The sequence below is a fragment of the Nelusetta ayraudi genome, unplaced genomic scaffold (assembly GCF_046127955.1).
Source record: "Nelusetta ayraudi isolate G7.1 ecotype Tasmania unplaced genomic scaffold, CSIRO-AGI_Nayr_v1 ptg000017l, whole genome shotgun sequence".
Taxonomy (NCBI): Eukaryota; Metazoa; Chordata; class Actinopteri; order Tetraodontiformes; family Monacanthidae; genus Nelusetta; species Nelusetta ayraudi.
Genome location: NW_027466067.1, coordinates 7,510,925 through 7,530,696, shown reverse-complemented (window position 1 = coordinate 7,530,696; position 19,772 = coordinate 7,510,925). Strand labels below are relative to the sequence as shown.

General features: G+C 43.4%; 1 protein-coding gene across 2 annotated transcripts; it reads left to right on the top strand.

Annotated features, from left to right (window-relative positions):
• Positions 1-6: 6 nt before the first annotated feature.
• Positions 7-18,698, top strand: fer1l4 (fer-1 like family member 4). Of its 2 annotated transcripts, none has more exons than XM_076025119.1 (49): positions 7-159; positions 755-810; positions 2,127-2,215; positions 2,332-2,431; positions 2,530-2,624; positions 2,802-2,846; positions 3,001-3,159; positions 3,272-3,332; positions 3,877-4,008; positions 4,101-4,163; positions 4,252-4,336; positions 4,418-4,586; positions 4,971-5,151; positions 5,458-5,644; positions 5,823-5,902; positions 6,312-6,437; positions 6,552-6,606; positions 6,852-6,955; positions 7,343-7,451; positions 7,888-8,116; positions 8,576-8,708; positions 8,776-8,876; positions 8,948-9,035; positions 9,122-9,238; positions 9,318-9,470; positions 9,877-10,090; positions 10,179-10,303; positions 10,549-10,683; positions 10,777-10,950; positions 11,335-11,445; positions 11,557-11,718; positions 11,875-12,055; positions 12,453-12,568; positions 12,685-12,801; positions 12,991-13,033; positions 13,366-13,478; positions 13,902-14,036; positions 14,117-14,236; positions 14,338-14,465; positions 14,555-14,725; positions 15,328-15,482; positions 15,684-15,865; positions 15,958-16,043; positions 16,137-16,235; positions 16,593-16,710; positions 16,818-16,941; positions 17,202-17,506; positions 17,647-17,747; positions 18,077-18,698. In XM_076025119.1, exons 1-49 carry the CDS (start codon positions 81-83, stop codon positions 18,255-18,257), a joined length of 6,192 nt encoding a protein of 2,063 aa, XP_075881234.1. In that variant the 5' UTR covers positions 7-80; the 3' UTR covers positions 18,258-18,698. The 2 variants fall into 2 exon arrangements, with proteins under 2 accessions (XP_075881234.1, XP_075881233.1); XM_076025118.1 differs by having other exon boundaries at positions 12,453-12,574.
• Positions 18,699-19,772: the final 1,074 nt, after the last annotated feature.

Here is a 19,772-nt window from a genome sequence, read left to right as displayed (position 1 = left end):
GAAGGAGAAGAAGGAGCCGCGACACCATGTGAAGAGGTCGGTTCCAGCAGTGTCGCAGGAGCAGCACCAGCACCAGCACCATGTCCATCAGCGTGTGTCTGAGGAGGATCAGCAACCTGCCGGGACGCTCGGACAGGAAGGTGGAACTCACCTTCAGAGGTCAGTGACTCGGGAGTCTGCAGCCTGAACTGGAGACGTCACAACATGGCTGATGAAGACGTGGAAGGATCTTTTGTGGGGTTTTTAACCCCAGCGCAGCAATACATTGTTTGAACAGTTGCGTTGTCGTACTTCCCAGCTAGTCCATTTTCCCAGTCAGTGACTCTGAGATCAGCTTATAGCTTGCTGGTTTTTGCTCCCTATGAGATGGAGAAAGTCCATAAAAGCCATGCATTGTGGCTGGAAGCTGAAGCTGAACACTTTCAGAGGCCGATATAAGCAGAGAACTTAATCTGCTATTGGCTGGAAAACACGTTTTTTGAACTTTTAATTATGTAAAAGCTGCTCGTCTGAAATTGGAGTATATGTTGCCTCAATAAAATTGAACAAATTATTCTTACATCTTAAATGTGGTTAATCTACTTTCATGGCATTCTTAAAGACATCTAGTTGGTCATTGACAAAGTTTTTCAAAGGCTTCTTGAACTTCGGGGGGGGGGGGGGGGACACATAGTTTATCTCTGTTGTTGTTGTTGTTGTTGTTGTTGTGCCCTGCCTGCTTTGAAGCATGCCTGTCGTTTTGTTCCCTTTTCAGGCTTCACTCAGAAGACCAGAGCGCTGCAGTGCGAGAACCTGGCCATCTTCAACGAGGTCAGTGAACCCTCACCATGCATGCTGTGGACACACTGACCAATCAGAACACAGAGCAGGATCATGATCTCAATATCTGCGAACAGCAGCTCTTTACGTCAGATTGAAACTATTTTTACAGGTCTGATAGGAAATGAAACCACTCCTAGAGAACACACACACCAATACAAAACCACTCCTTTAACACACACACACACACACACACACGTTCATGTGATTGGGTTTATCTCATTCCACTGGACTTGGTCCATGACGGTGTTATGGGCCAATGAAAACAATAACCAACACAACTTGACAGAGACATATTACAGGTTTAGATTAAAATGTAGTGATGAAGATGTACTGCAGTTGTTAACTGAATCATTCTCTGCTTGCATTGTTTTTTGGACCGTAAGAAACATTAACTGTTAATCATTTAAATTTCCAACGGGTGGCATCATCACATTGTCACAAGACTTAAAATTAAAAAAAATAGAAGCTTAATCAGTCCTGTTTAGCAACTCTCAGAGAACAAAAAAACCCAATCAATACAATCAATATTTATGTTTGTTTGTAATATTTAGTCAAGGATAACGGAGCCGTTGAAAGTTAAAAGTGACTTTGGAGACATGAATTTTAACAAAATCAACAAAAATCCCAGGCACCCTCCGGTGACTTCAGTGTTGTGTCATAACGTGGAATAACTCACATCGAATCCTCTCGAATCTGACTCTTCTGACTGGACCGAGATGTGGAGAGATGTCTGAGGATGTCATCACAGTGTGGTTCTGAGACCACACCATCACGCTCCCACCTGGCAGTCAGCTTCAGTCGCGGTTCAACCCACAGTGACCTACAGATCAGGCAAACACAGCCAGATTTTACAGCGCAGACGCATGTCAGGCAGGTGTTTGTTCATCAGGTGGGACCAGGTGTTTTTCCGTCGGCGTGTGTCCACGCCTCAGCAAAGTGTCCAGAAACAGTGCTTGACTGTTGCTGTGATCAGAGGGGACTCAGTTTGCCTTGTTCAGAGGTTAGTTAACCTGGTATTAGTGACAAGATACATACTGTATTACCTCTGAGATAAGAAGTCCATATTTACAGTCCTCTGTATTTATTCAGCGCCAGCCCATAAAGAAAGTGTGGTCAAGGATAAAACTGCTAATGCAGCATACTATTTTTGTTAGGAATTCATGATGAAATCTGATAAAAATCATGAATTTTGAAAATCAGACAGATCTTTTCAGTCACTCTCCCTTGGTCACAGCAAATCAAGACAGTCGTATCGGGATGTAACAAAACTGTTTGGGACATTTTCTGTGTGTTTGTGCGTGCAGAACTTTCGGTGGCCGCACTACGGCAAAATGATCAGAGATGAAGTTTTATCCATCAGCGTTTACAACTGCAGCAGGGTGTTTTCCGACAGGTAAAAAAAACAAACAAACAAACCTACACACCCTCAACTCTCTCACAGACACACACAGATTTCATGTCAACATCAGATACAAATGCATGTGTGTGTGTGTGTGTGTGTGTGTGTAGACTGCTTGGAAAACTGGTTGTGAGTCTTCAGCATGTTGTTACTGCGGGAAAGATGCACCTGAGGGAACCAATCACTGATGGCAACCACAGCCTGACAGAGGTGAGGACACACACACACACACACCACACACACACACACACACACACACACACACACACTTGTTGCAGACTAATTCATTTTCTGTGTGGTCTCTGCAGGTCTATGTGGAGCTGGACATCAGGTATAATCCTGTGGAAGGAACAGCAGGAAGCTGGAGGGTGCAAGACTTCATCAGAGCTGAAGATGACAAAAAGTGAGTTCACGTCGGCTCCACTTGTTACGTATAATATTATATATACATATAAGTAATATATGTATAATATAATGTAAATATGAAAATAAAAACCTTGTAGAAACCTTCCTGTTCTAGGCCCATATTTTCTTGACTTATTTTTGTCCACTATGTTTTCCTTTGCTTTCTTCTCACTAGATCAGATCTGGTCATCAGGAATGAAGCATTTACTGAATCTGAGAGGTGAGAATCCACTCATTCATTGTTTTTTTTGGGCCAAGGTGAGACCTGACATTCATATCACTATAATGCCAGTAAAAAAAAAAAGTATCAGTCAGATTTTCAAGCCATCCCTGCATCCATGGCTAGTTATTGTCTCTGTGCTTTTCCCTGTCAGTCAGCTGGATGTTGCTCGTCCAGGGCAGCTGGACAGGGAGTTGAGGCGTCTCGGCCGAAGCCTGGTCCTGAGTGAGGAAGAGGACGAGGATGATGATGATTATGACGATGACCTCATGGACTTGGAAGCTTCTAACGTCATCTTCACTCCACTGCTGAGGTCTGTTCGCACCGCCGTCTCTTCAGCTCACCCTGACTCAACCTATCTCTTCTGATATGCCTGAATGTGTGTGTGTGTGTGTGTGTGTGTGTGTGTGTGTGTGTGTGTGTAGTCGTCTCAGACCGATGCCCACAAGCGTTGCTGCAGCCACGCCCAGACTGCAAAGCCTCCAGGTGGGTGAGCTAATATACCTCAACATTAGGGTAATTTGTTTTTTCTACTTTACATCTAGTGCTTCTAAAGGGTCAACATCCAGGGCTTTGGGGACAGACAGAACGAAGAAGTACCAAAATATATTTGGACATACCTCATTCCATCAACCTGAAGAAGAAGTTAATGCACTGTGATGTAAATACGTGGCAGCTCCAACCTGTTGAATTCCCTGAAAACCAAACTTGAATGGTCTGAATTAAGTCTGTCAGTCTTTGTCATGCGCTGAAAGGTTGTTGACCTTGGTTGCCAAACTCGTTTTCACGGGGCACAGCATCAGCATTACTGCTGTGATGTAACTGATCCAAGATCCACAAGGGCACGCACTCAAGTGCAACCCCCAAGGGAAGCGGAAGAGAGGAAGGCCAAGAAACACCTGGCGGCGAGACCTTGATGGTAACATCAAGAAGATGGGAAAGACCTGGAGACTACTGTAGAGAGCAGTACTAACTAACTAACTAACTAACTAATTGTCAGACTGTGTAAATGTAATTGCTGCTTTATTAGGTGAGCGTGAACATCCTGGAGGCTCAGAAGCTGGTCGGCGTGAACATCAACCCTGCAGTGTTCATCCGTGTGGGGAATCAAAAGAAAAACACCCAAACGCAGAAATCCACCAACTGCCCCTTTTACAACGAGGTCCAGCATTTGCTATCACAATACGATGTGGTGTGCGTAACAGTGCATGACTGTGAAACGCTCACTGACGTTTGTTTCCTCCTTTGCTGCAGAACTTCCAGTTTGAGTTTCAGGAGTATCCGCAGATCTTCTTCGATAAAGTCATCGAAATAAAGGTAATTTTCCCTCTTTGGTTTTCTCCTGCTTTACTTTTACATTTCCTCTGCTTGAGAAAGAGGACTAATCTACCCTCTCTACACCCAGGTGTTCCACAGGCGCAGTCTGGCCTTCCTGATGAGCCACATCGGAACCTTTAAGATCGACATCTCCACTGTGTACAAGCAGCCAGGTGCCAGCACTGCTCTCACTTCACTTTCCAAGAACAGAAACATGCTGCAGCACCTTCTGACCTACTCCTCGACATCTCCAGACCACCGCTTCCTCAAGAAGTGGGCTCCCCTCACTGACCCAGCAGACACCAGGTCAGGGCTCAAAGGTTTTGTCAAGGCCACTCTGACTGTGCTGATGAAGGGGGACTCACCGAGCGTGCCCAGTCTGCCTTCCACCCCCTCATCTGGATCAAGCGATGACATTGAAAAGTCAGTAGAAACACACTGTTACTATGTAAAAGCACAGTCGCTCTTATGCTCACATTAAATACACAATTCAGTCCTTTCAAAGTCCTTGGTTGAGAAAACATTGCCAGAAATACTCATCCAAATCAATTGTGCAAACATTTAGCATCTCTAATGGAGCTAATAACGCTGGCAAACCTCCCAACTTAATGAAGAAAGATTGCGATTGTAAGTGTAACACAGGTAGGACCCTGTGTTTAAGAATAGACTTGTTTAAATATGTGCAGTGACACAGTTCAAAGAAAAAAAATGCAAATGGATGAGTCGGCCTGTGCTGCATCATCACTAAACTCTAAGATAATGTTTCAGCCTGGCTGAAGAGGTTCTGAGTCTGCTGGTGTGTTGTAGGAACTTGCTGCTTCCTCGTGGGATGGCCTCTGAGCGTCCGTGGGCTCGGTTCCGTGTCAGGATCTACAAGGCCGACGGTCTGCCCACCATGGATGCAGGGATCATGGCTAAGATGGCCAATGTCACTGACCGGACCGTCTTCATTGATCCGTACATACGAGTGACCTTCGCTGGCCAACAGGTGCACGGATCAACCCAAACTTTATTATTATAGATTGTGGCTATTTAAAGTTTATCATAATTATTACACCATTAAAGATGAAAATGAGCAAGTTATTGCCTATGGAGTACATACATAGCATGTTCTGTGTGAGGTATAGGACCAGCCAACATAAGGGCTGTTGTGGAGAAAACCCAATATGTTCCTAATTACTCATCATCATCATAAGTCATTTTATCCATTTTTGGAACATTAATTTCTAACTGTCTACTAAACCTAAAACTGGGCTCAATCATTTTCACTGTGAATGCCCGTGTGTGTTTGCAGGGGGAGACAGCAGTAGCCAGTTCCACCAACTGTCCAGAGTGGAACGAGGAGATCTCTTTTATTGAGCAGTTCCCTCCTTTGGCTCAACGAATCGGGGTCCAGATCCTCGACGACGCTAAGATGGGAGACGTGGCTCTGGCGACGCACTTCCTGGACCTGCAACAGATTTCTGATCCCACCAGGAACGGTACACTCCGGATCCCTCTAACAATCACACATGTACTAGAAGGGCCGGGTTTTAAGGAGAGACAGGCCTTCATTTATGCTTGAATTTTTTTCCACTGAAGTGACTGTTGACTTGTGTGTGTATTTCTAGATTTCAATTGAAATCTTATCTGGAGAGGGAAATACTTGTTTGTTTGCAGGGTTCAACCCCACCTTCGGTCCATGTTGGGTCAACCTTTATGGTTCCCCCCAGAACTCCACCCTCAGGGACGTTCATCAGGTAAACAAGATGAAACTAAATTGCGATAATTAAAGTCTCCTCTCTTCGCTTTTTGTTGTCTTAAGTAAGACTGTAAACATTTCCTTATGTATATGGTAAATATGAATTCCCTGCAGGAAAAACATATCATATATTATATTGTTCAACAAAACCCCCACTTCCTCTATTTTAAATCTTGTTCTATATTTAGTAGCCAAATAATGGAGAATCTAGTTTGTTCCTTTGTTTTTGGAAGGGGTCACATGACTCCATTTCAAACCAAAACCAAAAACAAGCAGTTCTTGTTTCAATACAATGTAGTTCTGACTTGTCCAGTATTTCTGTAGAGTGACATTATTAGTTGCAACAAGCAGGATTCCCTAAGGTCGACTGTCTCAATGCTGCGCTGAATGGAGTGTCTCCCTTCCAGGCTCTGAATGAGGGTCTGGGTGAAGGGGTCTTCTACCGTGGTAGAATCCTCCTGGCTCTCTGCGTTGACATTTACTCCTCCCCATCAGCTGTGGCAACAGACTCAGGATTGGCCGCGCTGGGAAAGGTGCACTGGCTTCCTCTCATTGATTTCTTTTACATCACCAGTCAAAGTTGATTACACTCACAGTCTCACAGGACTGACGTATCAATGTGACCTGATGTTTGTGTGTCTTCAAAGGCGAAAGCGAAGGCGGGAAAGCTCAAACTGAGAAGGAAAAGCAAAAAAAAGGAAGGTGAGTGGGTATTGAACTCTAGTATGGATCAGCAAATAGCAGCTTGTTATGGCCTTAACAAACATGTCTGTGTACAGCTGTATTCTTTTTAAAGAAAATGTAATAACACCTTTATTAGGTGTAGGGATGGAGGTTGCGATGTAAAAAAAAAACAAAAACAAAATACCTGAAGCAGTCATGCTAATCACATTTTAACACCCAATTCTTAACATAAACACTGTCCTCTCAAATCTTGAACCTTGAAGCCAACCAGGACACCAGAGGGCGGGCGGAGGAGTCGGGGGAGGCCGGAGTCGAGGTGCCAGAGGCTGTCACAGTTGAAGTGGAGGACATCCACCCACTGCCTGAGGTCAGTTCTGTCACCACAGGTTATTGAAGCATTTCACGTTAAGCTTGCGGCTGACATGTCCTTGAAGTTGTATATTTAAATGTCAACGCTTGTTAACTGAGACACGATAGACAAAGTCAAACAGTACATTTTCCATGTTTATATTTTTCTTCTGGAAATGTTTTTTTTTTAAATTTTTTTATTGGATATGCTCTGATAAAAACATGTCAGAGCATGTCCAGCTTTCTTTTGACACACATTTGGATGAGAGAGCATTCTAGAGATCTTTCAATCTCTTTTTTTCCCCATTAAAGACAGAACACTTTTAATTTTCTATAATATGTCTTCACTTCAGTAACAGATTTTTTTTTAATTGACTTGAATATGTTGTGTCATTTTTGTCTTCAGGGTTTTCTTGGAGAGAAGGAGGATTTTCTGCTTTTCGCATCCCTGTTTGAAATCACCATGATGGACCTGTCTGTTGGAACCAGGCCGATGACTTTTGAACTCTCCATAGGTTAGAAGAATGTCCTTTGTGCTAGATATGATCAATGCTGTCGCACAATGAGATCTGTTCTTGGGTGACAATGTCATTTTCTTCTAATTTGAAAAAAAAAAAAAAAAAAGTCCCACTGGAACAGTAGTGAAACTGTCACCTGACACCACAGGACATTGTGTTCCAAGAAGCCTCAGGTCCTAAACAGATTGCTGGTAGTGGGGCAATCCATCCCACAGCCAAGACCAGATTGGCTGGGGGACGGTACCACACTTATGATCTTTTCAATATTTCTCTAGCATGGGGCTAACATATGGTCAGTAGAATCGTGCATGTAGAAAAATTGACTTTAAAACATTGCTATATTGGAATTTTAGAGGGATTGAGACACGAAAACACAACAAGCACCCATCACACACTTTGATGTCTTGCCTGTCTGCCTTTCTGCTTGTGAAAGGTAACTGCGGGAAGGCTTTCGAGGTCAGAAGATCCAAAAAGAGCCAGAGCAAGGAGGAGCTGAGGAGGAGCAGAGAGGAGCTGAGGAGGAGCAGGGACGATCTGACTGAGGAGAGTAAGAGCCTTCTGGACTCGGAGGACGATCTGGACAGGGAGGAGGTGCTGAACCCTGAGCCTGAGAGCAGATCTGTCTCTGCTCCCATGAGGCCTGAGCCCACTGAGTACGACAGGTTAGTATTTGCTGCATCCACACAATTAGTCCATCTGGCATCCATGAAGGGGTTGTCACTGCCACGCTGATAAAGGGACAAACCCAACATCGCTGCCATCTTTCTTATCAGTGGTGTTGTTTTATTGTTTAAACATCATTAGCCAATTAGAAAAACCCTTTTTTACTCCCTCTGAACTGAAGCCAATAATTGTTTCCATCCGGCAATGGGCTTCGTTATTGGTTCTTGAAGATTGAGTTAAGACAACTGGACTGGTTTTGGTATCTTAACGATACTTCAAGATCTTGAAAACCAGTCCAGTTGCGTTGACTTTATCTTCATGGACGACGATGACCTGGATGATGGAGAACCTTCATAGACATCACCTACTCATTTATGATGTTACAGTGGGAATTTCACAAGTTGCACTAATTCAAGGCTCTCCTAATCATGCTGATTAAGTATGTACCTGTCTCTTAGGTCATTTCAGTGTATTCCCCTCCAGCCACCGTCTGTCAGACAGAAGCCTTGCCTGTTTATCTGGACACAGTTCGAGGACCATAACTTCCGTCTCTACCAGGCCAACTGGCTCAACAAGATGGCCGACAGGATGGTGAGAGCCGTGTGCCCTTTAATTCCACAACATGCACCACCTGGGGACTAAAGATGTTCTCTTTCAGGAGATTGGACTTGATGACGTGGAGAGTCTCTTAAGGAGACCGAGAAGTAATGCAAAGGAGCGTTTGGTGGAGGTGCTCTTGGAGCTGGTGGCCTCCTGCAAGTGAGTCTCCGCCTTCTGAAACAATTTTCCCCCTCTCTGTCTCATCACATGACTCATGCATCTCTCTGCAGACACTTAAGCGTTTTTTCAGACAGAAGGTCTCATTCCCGTCCAAACAACCTGGACAGATGCAGAAAAGGATTCATTAAGAAGACTTTGGTTAGTCTGTCTTTTTTTTTGATCAGCATAACTGTAAATGACCCGTGTAGTTAACTTGTATCTAATGTCTGGCTGGCTACCACCAGACCATGGTGGCCAGACAGGCAGTCAGATTGAGGAAGAGGGTCACCCGGCGGACGACCAAACAGCGTCTTATTGACAGCAGGAAACTCCTGAGGTCACTCCGCCTTTTGGCTAAAGAGGTCAGAAGTCAATGACTGCTCATCAAAGACATTAGGATGGATCATAAGACGGTCTCACAACTCTGTTGCCTCTTCGTAGCCCCAGACCACCATCCCGGATGTTTTCCTGTGGTTAGTAAGTGGCAGAAAACGATTGGCTTATGTCAGGATCCCTGCTTACTCCATACTCTTCTCATTGGTGGAGGAGCAGAGGGGGCGGGACAGTGGCCGAATCACCACACTCTACATGAAGGTAAAAGTTCTAAAGGCAAAATGACTATTATATTTGTTCGTCTGGATACTTCCTGGTCATTAACCCACACCATTGGACTGAAACATTCCATTAGGGTTTATGAAACGATCCATTAGGGTTTATGTTGCTGTTTCCCACTGTGACTTTCTCAGACCTGCCTGCCTCTCTGTTTCTACCTCTATTCCTCCATATCACTCCATTATTTTCTTTTCACCCCAACCATTCAAAGCAGATGACTGCCCTCCAGAGTCGGGGTCTGACCAAGGTTTATGCCTCTGGATGTGATTTTGCACTTTATAATTAACAGTTGATTGATTGACTGATGGATTATTATAGATGCTTGTCTGAGGTGGCCAGGTTCTGTCCTGAATAGAATGACTGTAACTCACTCTTTCTGTCTGCCCAGTCTCCAGGTAGTGCAGCAAATGAGATCTTTGCAAAGTTGGAGGTCTACCTGTGGCTCGGTTTGGCAAAGTACAGCAAAGAGGCCACCAACAACTTGCCAGACGAGTTTTTACCAATTTTTGAAGGGGAGGAGGAGGAGGAGGAAGAGGAGGAGGAGCAGAAGAGGTTGATGCCCCCTGGGATGAGGAAACTCCCGGTCCATCTTGCCTGCCAAGGTACGCTGGCTGACCCCATCAAGGTGAAAACTTTCCGTCCTGGTCATCTAATGGTCACCAACCCACCCCGGCACCACTTCCTTTGCAGACAGCAAGTACTTCCAGCTGCGATGCCACTTGTACCAGGGGCGTGGCCTCATGGCTACTGAAGATAATGGCCTGTCATCTCCGTTTGCTAAGGTCCTCTTTGCTACCCAGTGCCAGGTCTCAAAGGTAGGCAAAGCAGTGCCACGAGTTTAAAAACGACAAGCCTTCATACTGCCTGAAAACACTGTCACAGCTTAAGTCTTAATGTCTCATAACGTGGCCTGCAAAGGAATTTGTTTGTTATGGAATCAAATCTATTCCTTGATAACTTAAGTAACAATTTCCAGTAAATGGAATGGAATGTCTAAAATTATGCTTTTAATGATGGCTGTTATTATTTCACTTCTCTCTGTGTCTGTGTGTGTGTTCAGGTGTTGGCCGACACTCTCTCCCCAGCCTGGTGTGAGACTTTGTTATTTGACAGAGTATTATTGGAGGGAGTGACAGAGGAGCTCCAACAGGATCCACCTCTGGTCATCATCAATTTCTACAGTTATCAGAACATGGTGACAGTCACACTCAGCTTTAAATCTGTACATTCTACTAACCCTGTTTGAAGGTGTCATAACAAAACACCCTGTATGTGGGTGTGTCTGCAGGGCAGTCCGGTGCCTATGGGCAGGGCTTTTGCTGAGCCAGAGTTTAAAACGGTGGAGAAGTACTACAAGAAGCCCCGCCTCCGTTTCTTCGACGTTAACATGGGGCGGGTTTGCGCAGGGGAGCTGTTGGCCACCTTCGAGCTCATCGAACTGGACTACTCTGGCTTTGGAGAGGTGACACAAGTTATGCAAGTTCAACAGCTCAAAATGGAAATCGAATAAATTCTACAATGCAAATTCTACTGAAACGCATACCATTATTGTAATTACAAGCTGCCTAGACCTGTTTTTACTCTTGATCTGATCATGTATTATGATTTTCTGAATAGTGAAATAACTAATCGTGTTCCCAACATTTCAGGTGCTTTTTCCCGATTTTGTTGTTGACTAACATTATTGGTTTGTTTTCAAACTTTCCCAATTTGTGTTTCTTAAAGCATCATTAGCTGTCATTCATCATTGTATTGACAGTTGCTGATTTGTAGTCTCTATAAAGTATTACAGAGTACGAACCAATCAACAACACAGTTAATCTGAAAATGTTTCCATGCCCTTCAGCCCTGTCTCCCCAGCAGTGTGGACCCTCAGGAACTGACATATTTGGAGGACGAGAGGCGTTACATCATTCCAGACGGGGTCCGACCTACACTGAAGACCTTCAGGATTGAGGTCTCACACACAATTTAAGATGACGTTTGTCTTCAAATCAGTCCAGGACTAATTTGGTCTACCGTCCTTGTATCCGTGTAAAGCTCTGTTTCTGTATACATGTGTGTTTAGGTGTTATTTTGGGGTCTGCGGGACCTGAAGCGTGTGGAGCTCTTTGAGGTTGCTCGACCCTTGGTGCGGATGGAATGTGCAGGACAACAGCTGGAATCTGAAGAGATCGACAACTTCAAAATTCACCCAAACTTTAAAGAAGTGGTGCACTTCATTGATGTGGTGAGTGAGCTTCTGTAAACCAATGACAACACTGACAGTAGTTTCAGTTAATAAAGCCCAAAGCCTTAATTTAGAGTTGATAAACGCTTGCATGGCTTACATTGCCCCACCTGATCACTTCTACCTCTATCATCTCTCTTTGTTTGATCCAATCAGGAGCTGCCGGAGCAGGCCTACCTCCACCCTCCTCTGACAATATTTGTGGTGGAGCATCGAGCGTTTGGTCGGCTTGCTCTGGTTGGGTCACATGTGGTCCAGAGCCTCATGGATTATGCCCCGCGTGCGCTCGGGGGGGAGCCTGAGGATGACGATGAAGAGGCAAAACCAAAACAGAATTGTAAAAGCAATGTTGGGGTCAATCAATGCACAATTGTGTTTCTGTAGTTTTCTTGAGAGATTTATTGTGAAAAGCCATTGCATTTTCCTTTCAAATTAAGTTTTGGGAATTTTAGGCAAGTAGAAGAAACCATTCAACATCAACCTGATGCATGTGTTTTGATGAGTGTGACCGATAAGTTGGATGAACGATTTTAAAATTTCAATGAAAGTAACAACAACAACAACAAAAAAAAAATGCATATTGCTCAAAAAATGTAGTTGAATAATTTAAATGTTGATGTTGGTTCAACTGAAATGCTATTGAACAAAAGGTTTGGAGTCTGAGGCTCTACTCTAATAGCCAGGGCTGTTATTTTGGGACGTTCTCTCCTGATGTCTTTAATGGTTTCTTCAAGCGTCTCTTGTGATGCGGCGGACAGTGAAGGTAAACCCTCTGACGACGGTGAAGAACATTGGACTCAGTGGTCTGCATATCAAGCAGTCAAAGATCCCCATCAACCCTCTCAAGCTGGTTGGTGTATGTATTATGACAAACTTTCTCTAATTCTCTTTTTTTTAACAAGTTTTTATTTTTTTTGACAATTTCATAACAGTCTACTATTTGATGTTCCATACACACCACCCCAGAGTCCTCTAAAGAAACTAATTAAGAAGAGGGAGGAACTAGAGGAAGAACCACCAGAGAAAGAGGAATTAGATTGGTGGTCCAGATACTACGCTTCCCTGGAGGAGTTAGAGCGAAAGGTGAGTCAGACAGAAATGATGGATGGAAAAAATAGGTTGTTTAACAGTAGTGGTAGTTTGTTGCTTAAAAGATCAAAGCAGTACAATATAGAAGATTAATTGCAATGAAGTTCCATGAAAAATTCCCTTAAAGAAAATATATTTGTTGATGATGCAGTTCTTTGTGAATGGTGTGTTGATTGTCTGTAGGCTGTGGAAGAAGAGGAGGAGATGGAGGAACAAGCAGAGATGGGTAAGATTTAATTCTTCTATTATTTCAGCCATGATATTAACTAACTCTTTGTACAAAAAAAAAATAATAATCTGAAATCACAAAAGCACAGATGGAACTCTGTAGTGGGGAAAACAGTCATTTAACGAAGGGTGGCTCCGACAGCAGTGCAGTTGAATTGTTGTGACAGATGAATGTCTGTGAAAGTTGCTCTGCACAGCATTCATGTGTACATGGATACAACTTTTCATACAGAAAAACTCATACACAAATATGTCATTGTTATTATAATTTAACATCATCATAATAAAAAGAAAACCGTTTAGAAAATTGTGATTCACATTTTTGTCTAGAGGCCAAACACCTGACGATGGCGAGCATTGAGGATGCTGATAGTTTTGACAGCAGCGAGAATGGGGAGATGGAGACTGAAGTCCCTAAACGGATGATGATTGCAACGCTTAAGGTGCGAGGTCATGTTTGTTTCCAGAATTGATAAAATGAGTTGTGATGCTGAAAATAGTAAGACTATTATTACCGCTTTGCCTACAGTTGAGGAAATCCTCCTTAATCCCTTCTTGCTCCGACTCCGTAGTTTTCTTTTACACAATCAGTGGTTCCACTGAATTCTCATATTTTGCGCAGGAACTGGACTGCTCGAATTTAAAATCCATAATATATTCATATCATCCGTCTTTCAAACCTTCAACTGAGCTTTTTTAGTCTCTTTTAATTCAATTGTTTCCATTATATGCTGAGCTAATTACCTGCTGTTGAACACGAGCTGCTGACAGCCACAACGTGACAGGAGACTGTACTTTCAGTGTTCTATCTACATGTACCTGTATATGTCTAATTCCTACCTGTCCTCTTGTTTCCATGTTTGCAGCTGTATGGTCGTGATCTTGAATTGGAGTTCAGTCACTTCCATGACTGGTTGAAAGTCTTTCCATTATACAAAGGAAAGGCCAATGTTGAAGATTACGAGGAGGATGAGGAAGAGAGGCTGATGGGAAAATACAAGGTATCATAGACTGGGAGATATTTTACCAAAGTGTCTTTTGAGAAACAGAAATTATTGAAATTCATACTGTCCTCCCTCAGGGTTCCTTCTTGGTGTATCCCATTGATCTAGAAGAGGATGAAGACATCCACTGTCAGATAACCAAAGGGATCCCACCAAATTCTGCAATCAAAGTCTTGGTCCGAGTGTATATTATCAAGGTCTCTTAATTATTGGTGTGATCGGTTTACTTCTAATACTGTTGCTATTAAGTAAAATATCACCAAACTTCTGAGATTTCTACTGTGTCTTTGACCTACAGGCCACTAATCTGGCTCCCCAGGACCTGAATGGTAAATCTGACCCATATCTGTTGGTCCGCATTGGACAGCAAACTCTGGATACCAAAGATCGATACATCCCCAAGCAGCTCAACCCCACATTTGGAGAGTCAGTACTTTATTCCCCCCCTGCATTTATCCCCTGCTCTCTGACTGGGCGAGTGTTTGACTCCCAGCATGCTTTGCACTTTCTTTCAGGGTGTTTGAATTCACAGTGTCCTTCCCGCTGGAAACAGAATTGCTCGTCAGAGTTTTGGACCATGATCTCGTGGGGTCAGATGATGTGATCGGTGAAACGCGGCTTGACCTCGAGAATCGCTTCTACAGCCGCCACAGAGCCACTTGTGGTCTGGCTCTTTACTACGACACGTGAGTGCCTCACTCGCATACTGCTAGCCTCAATATCACGGCACCATACAGTGTCATCTTAAAAGCATAATGACTCAAAAATATGCCACAATTGTTTCAAATCTAAAACATGTGAAGATGAACAAAAAAAATGTGAAAGAACCAAAACAACTTCCAAAACCAAATTTGACGAAGAGTTGTACACAGTAGTTTCATATAATCATAAAAAATGACCAAAATCGTAACATTAAAACATGGGAAAATTTGGAATATAATTTCAAAAGCAATGAGTACTAAACATAGGGCTAATTTAAAAGAACTGGTCCAATTTGTTAATGCATGGAACCAGCCACTCATCACTGTGACTGGATGCTAAAAAAGGATATATTGCATTTGTCACTGATCCAATATCAAGTAAATACACAGCTAGTCTACATCACTTATATGCGTATACTAGTACACATATAATTAGCAAGAGCTAATTTTACTTTTAAAATTAGCTCTTGCGGGTCTATTCTATTCCATTCTGTCCTATTCTATATTTTTTTGAAATAAAATAGCTGCAGGGATTTTCCTATTCTCTTAACTTACTGTTAACCCTCTACATGTGCTTGTCGTTGCAGGGACGGTTACAACAAGTGGCGTGATGCAAAGAAACCGACAACCATCTTGGCTGAGCTCTGCAGGACAAATGGCATCCAGAGTGCAGAGTACCGGACAACTGAGGTCAAAGTCCTCAATAAGATATTTAAGATCCCTTCTGATGCAGTCCCTGAAGGTACACACATGCCGACACACAGCCAGACAAAGCCGGGGAAGCGTAATTTGAGTATTAGCGTATGCACAAGTGACGGGTTGAAACCAGTTCCTCTCTGGAGGCACTGGGGCGAATACTGTTTCCAGCAGTGAGTATTTTGCAAAAGCGCTGCTGCCAGCACTGACGTGTGTGTGTGTGTGTGTGTGTGTGTGTCGTTATCAGCTCTGCTAAAGAAGAACGACCGGACCCCAGAGGAAATGGCCGAGTTTGAGGAACATGCGGCCCTGAGCGTTCTGCACCGCTGGGGCGAGATGAACGAGTTCCTCCACGGAGCTGTTCCTCTGGTGCCCGAGCACGTGGAGATCCGCTCCCTGCAGAACAGCCTCAGCCCTGGGCTCCCACAGGTGACAACTCGCACAACAGTCTCAACAACAGGTTCGACAATCAAATTGTTAGCGGATCTTCATGGCCGGTGTATTAACGGTGAGTCTTTCAGGGTTACCTCCACATGTGGGTGGACCTGTTCCCCACTGACATCCCAGCCCCGCCCCCCGTCAACATCAAGCCCCGGCAGGCGGAAAAGTAGGTGTTTGCCCTTTTAGTAGAGAAGTTGCATTCACCAAAGATTGTTGTTGCAGTCACAGTTTGTTTTTGCTGCTGCTTTAATTTCCACAGTTACGAACTACGTGTCATCATCTGGAACACCGACGATGTGTTTCTGGACGATGTCAACCCGTTCACTGGGGAACCATCCTCCGACATCTACGTCAAGGGGTTAGAAGAACAGAGCACACAGACACACATACACAAAGCATAGAGTTGTACGACTGGAGATCTGTAACGTTTGAGTTATTGAATCATTTATTGCATATATTCCACCGGAGTCCTGACGTGGGTGTATTTAGATTGATAGTTAGGCAATTAAATTACATCATCAGCATTTACTGATATATAATTTATCAACACCCGCTGTCTCATTTCTGACAGATGTCGAGTTGATTTTGGAAAGTTTTGCAAATGGTTTGTTTATTTTTATCACGTTGTGGTAATGTGTTTGAAGTAGTAATAACCCTATTAAAAATCAACACGAGGGTCGTTCATTTCCTGGTCTTGGTTTTGGTCCCTGTGTAGATGGATAAAGGGTTTGGAAGGAGACAAACAGGAGACCGACGTGCACTTCAACTCTCTGACCGGAGAGGGGAACTTCAACTGGAGATTTGTGTTTCGTTTTGACTATCTTCCAACTGAGGTGCACACACACACACACACACACACACACACACACACACACACACACACACACACAGAGTGACAATGCTGCTCTGCATGGATTTTTCTTCCCTCCTCATTCTGCAGAAAGAAGTGGTTTATAAGAAGAAAGAGTCATTTTTCTCCCTGGAGGCGACAGAGTTTCGACAACCAGCAGTTTTGGTGCTTCAGGTCTGGGACTACGACCGCATTTCCTCCAACGACTTCCTCGGTGAGGCACAAAGTCAGGACCATGATAGACTTCATAAAAAAACAAAACTAATTTATTTTCAATTATATATGTATATTTTTATTAACATTATTACCTTAATGTAGTAAGAAATATCTTTTCGTTCCTCCTTCATATTTTCTTTCTTCATATTTGGTTATTTTAAATCTCTGATGAAAACTTTTTTGTTCGGAAAGGCCTCAGAGAACATAAAAATCTAGGCGCGTCACAAGACATTTCGCATGTTCGTATCCCTTGCCCAGGCACCATAGAGTTAAATCTCAGCAACATGATACGTGGGGCAAAGTCGTCCTCTCAGTGCACCATTGAGTTGGCCAAGGACTGGGCCAGCCCTCGGTTCTCCATCTTCCGTGCCAAGAAGATGAAGGGCTGGTGGCCGCTGACCCGCCTGAAAACAGCCGAGGATTTTGAGCGGGAGGAGAAGGCCAGGCAGAAGGCCAAGAAGAAGGGAAGGAAGTGGAACCGAAAGAGGAAGGACAAGTGGAGCCACATGAAACAGGAGGACATCCAGTATGCCGACAACATGGGCAACACCTACCTGCTGATGGTACGGAACTGCCCAAATCTGGCTGAAACCTTTTTAAAGTTACACTGAGAACTCGGGCTAATATTAATCTCGACCATGATGTTGCGATTCACTCTTGAACTCCGCTATACTATAAATGCTAACAGATTGATGTGTTGTAGGGGAAGGTGGAGGCGGAGCTTCAGCTGGTGACATTAGAGCAGGCGGACTCCAGTCCTGTTGGGCGGGCCCGCAAAGAACCAGAGCCTTTGGACAAACCCAAGTATGACACACACACACACACAAAATACTAAATTTACTCCATGTTCCAAACTTTAGTTTACAGAATAGTAAACTGTAGGAAGGGAAAACATTTTTTTAATAGAGACAGTTGAAGTTGTAATCATAATACTAGGATCTTTTTTCTCAAGGCTATCATATTAGCTGAATCTCATCCCGAATGGAAATACTGATTATATATTTAATGACTGGATGACGTTGAGAAGAGGGCAACTATATAATTATAGGACTGGGACTAGAGAGGATCTAGTTCTGTGAAGTCACTACGGATGTGATGTGTGAATATATAAATCCTCTTGTGTTTCCCTCTAGTCGCCCGGCCACCAGCTTCGCCTGGTTCACCAATCCCATGAAGACCTTCATCTACCTGATCTGGAAGAAGTTCAAAAAGTACATCATCGCTGTGGTTGTCCTCGTCATCCTCACTCTTTTCCTCGCCCTCATTCTCTACACGATGCCGCAGCAGATCTCCGCTCTGATGTTAAATGGATGAAGGAGAAGCAACAACGGTGCCTTTCTCCCCTCGTGGTGGATTGTCCCAGTGTCTCGGCTTTGTGATCCTGCCGTCTCACTGCAGGACTGACTGAAGATATATTTAGCTGCATTAACCATATCTTCATTTTACATAATCACAGGCTGAGGTAATGTTTTATGCAACATACAGGAAGTTTGTTGCATAAATCATAACCGTAAAAACCAGGACACCTATTGTGAAGATTAAAGCGCCATTTTTTTATGTGTATATTCCAGACGGCTTTATTCTGATTCTGTTGCACCCCACTTTTTGTATGCATTTGTTATTGATTGAACAATTTTTGATTTAAACAATTGGATTTGTAAATACGAGATGCATCTCATGCATCCGAGCTGTTATTGTACAGTGAATAAATCCACAAATCTTCTTCCATATAAACATAATCACACTTACCTTACATTAGTGTTGCCATCTTTCATCCAGAAAAACAAAGGAGGCCTCCCGCAGTGCTCGGATTGTCGCGACCATCATCACAGGACAGTGTAGTGGTAAATCATAACTTCAAATAGGGTTTCAAAAAAGTATATGGTTCACATAGTTTGAACTGCATTTGGTACCAATAGACATTAGAAGTAAGATGAACGTTTAAATAGGATTAAAACATATTACAATTTACATTTACACATTTAAATATTACATTTACAAAACATTAAAGTGCAGGATAAAATAAAAATAAAATAGCTCGAATAGACTACCTTTGCATTGTTGCTCCTGCAGGCCCTCTTCTGCCCCACTCTGCTTGATGTAGTAAATCCTTCAGCTTTTTCTCCTCCACAATTCCTTGATCTATCAAGACGTACTTTCACAAAGCAGTTTGGATTAATTGGAGGTAGATGACTATTTTAGTCACATCTCAGATTCTTGCAGTGCTCGGCCGTCATTTCTCGACAGTTTAGTGTCTTTGGTCGTTACGGTTGCTGCGTCTGGAGGGGACAGTATATATATATATATTTTAGGTTTTGGCCCCTCTAATGAAGAGTCTGGAAGTTTAATTTGATTTCAAAGCGTTTCAAAGGTTGTAATGTGTCACATATAACAAGAGCTTGACTTAGCTCTTGAAAAAAAAAAAGAAAAAAAAAAGAACAGGTCTCCCAGTGAATTGGGGGAACATTTCATTCTAATTCCATTTGCTTCCATTCATTACAAAGAAACATCAGTTCAAGGCTGCGCCACTTTTCTAACAACGCGAACACCAATCAGACTAGACTAGCCCTGCGTGTGCACTGAGGCGAACACAGTCCAGCTCGTCTTCCACAGGTTCACCGCGTCAAACAGGCAGCCGCGCCGCCGCGCCTCATGAACGCGCTTTCCCCCCTATCCAACCTCACCATGAAAAGAAAACCTGAAACAAAAAGCAGCTGACGGTTATTTTTACGGAGACGAAGCTGTTCCCGGACCGAAAGCCTCCGACTGTTTTTTATATATATATATTTTTTAGCTGCTTTGTTTTTCGGAAACTAGCTTTCATTTTTT

What these genes read in the sequence shown, in the direction of transcription:
- fer1l4 (XM_076025118.1), top strand. Translation starts at nt 81, where the DNA reads ATGTCCATCAGCGTGTGTCTGAGGAGGATCAGCAACCTGCCGGGACGC. An exon ending in AGAGCTGAAGATGACAAAAA is followed by an intron (nt 2,625 to 2,801) that starts GTGAGTTCACGT and finishes TCTTCTCACTAG; the next exon opens with ATCAGATCTGGTCATCAGGA. An exon ending in ATAAAGTCATCGAAATAAAG is followed by an intron (nt 4,164 to 4,251) that starts GTAATTTTCCCT and finishes CTCTACACCCAG; the next exon opens with GTGTTCCACAGGCGCAGTCT.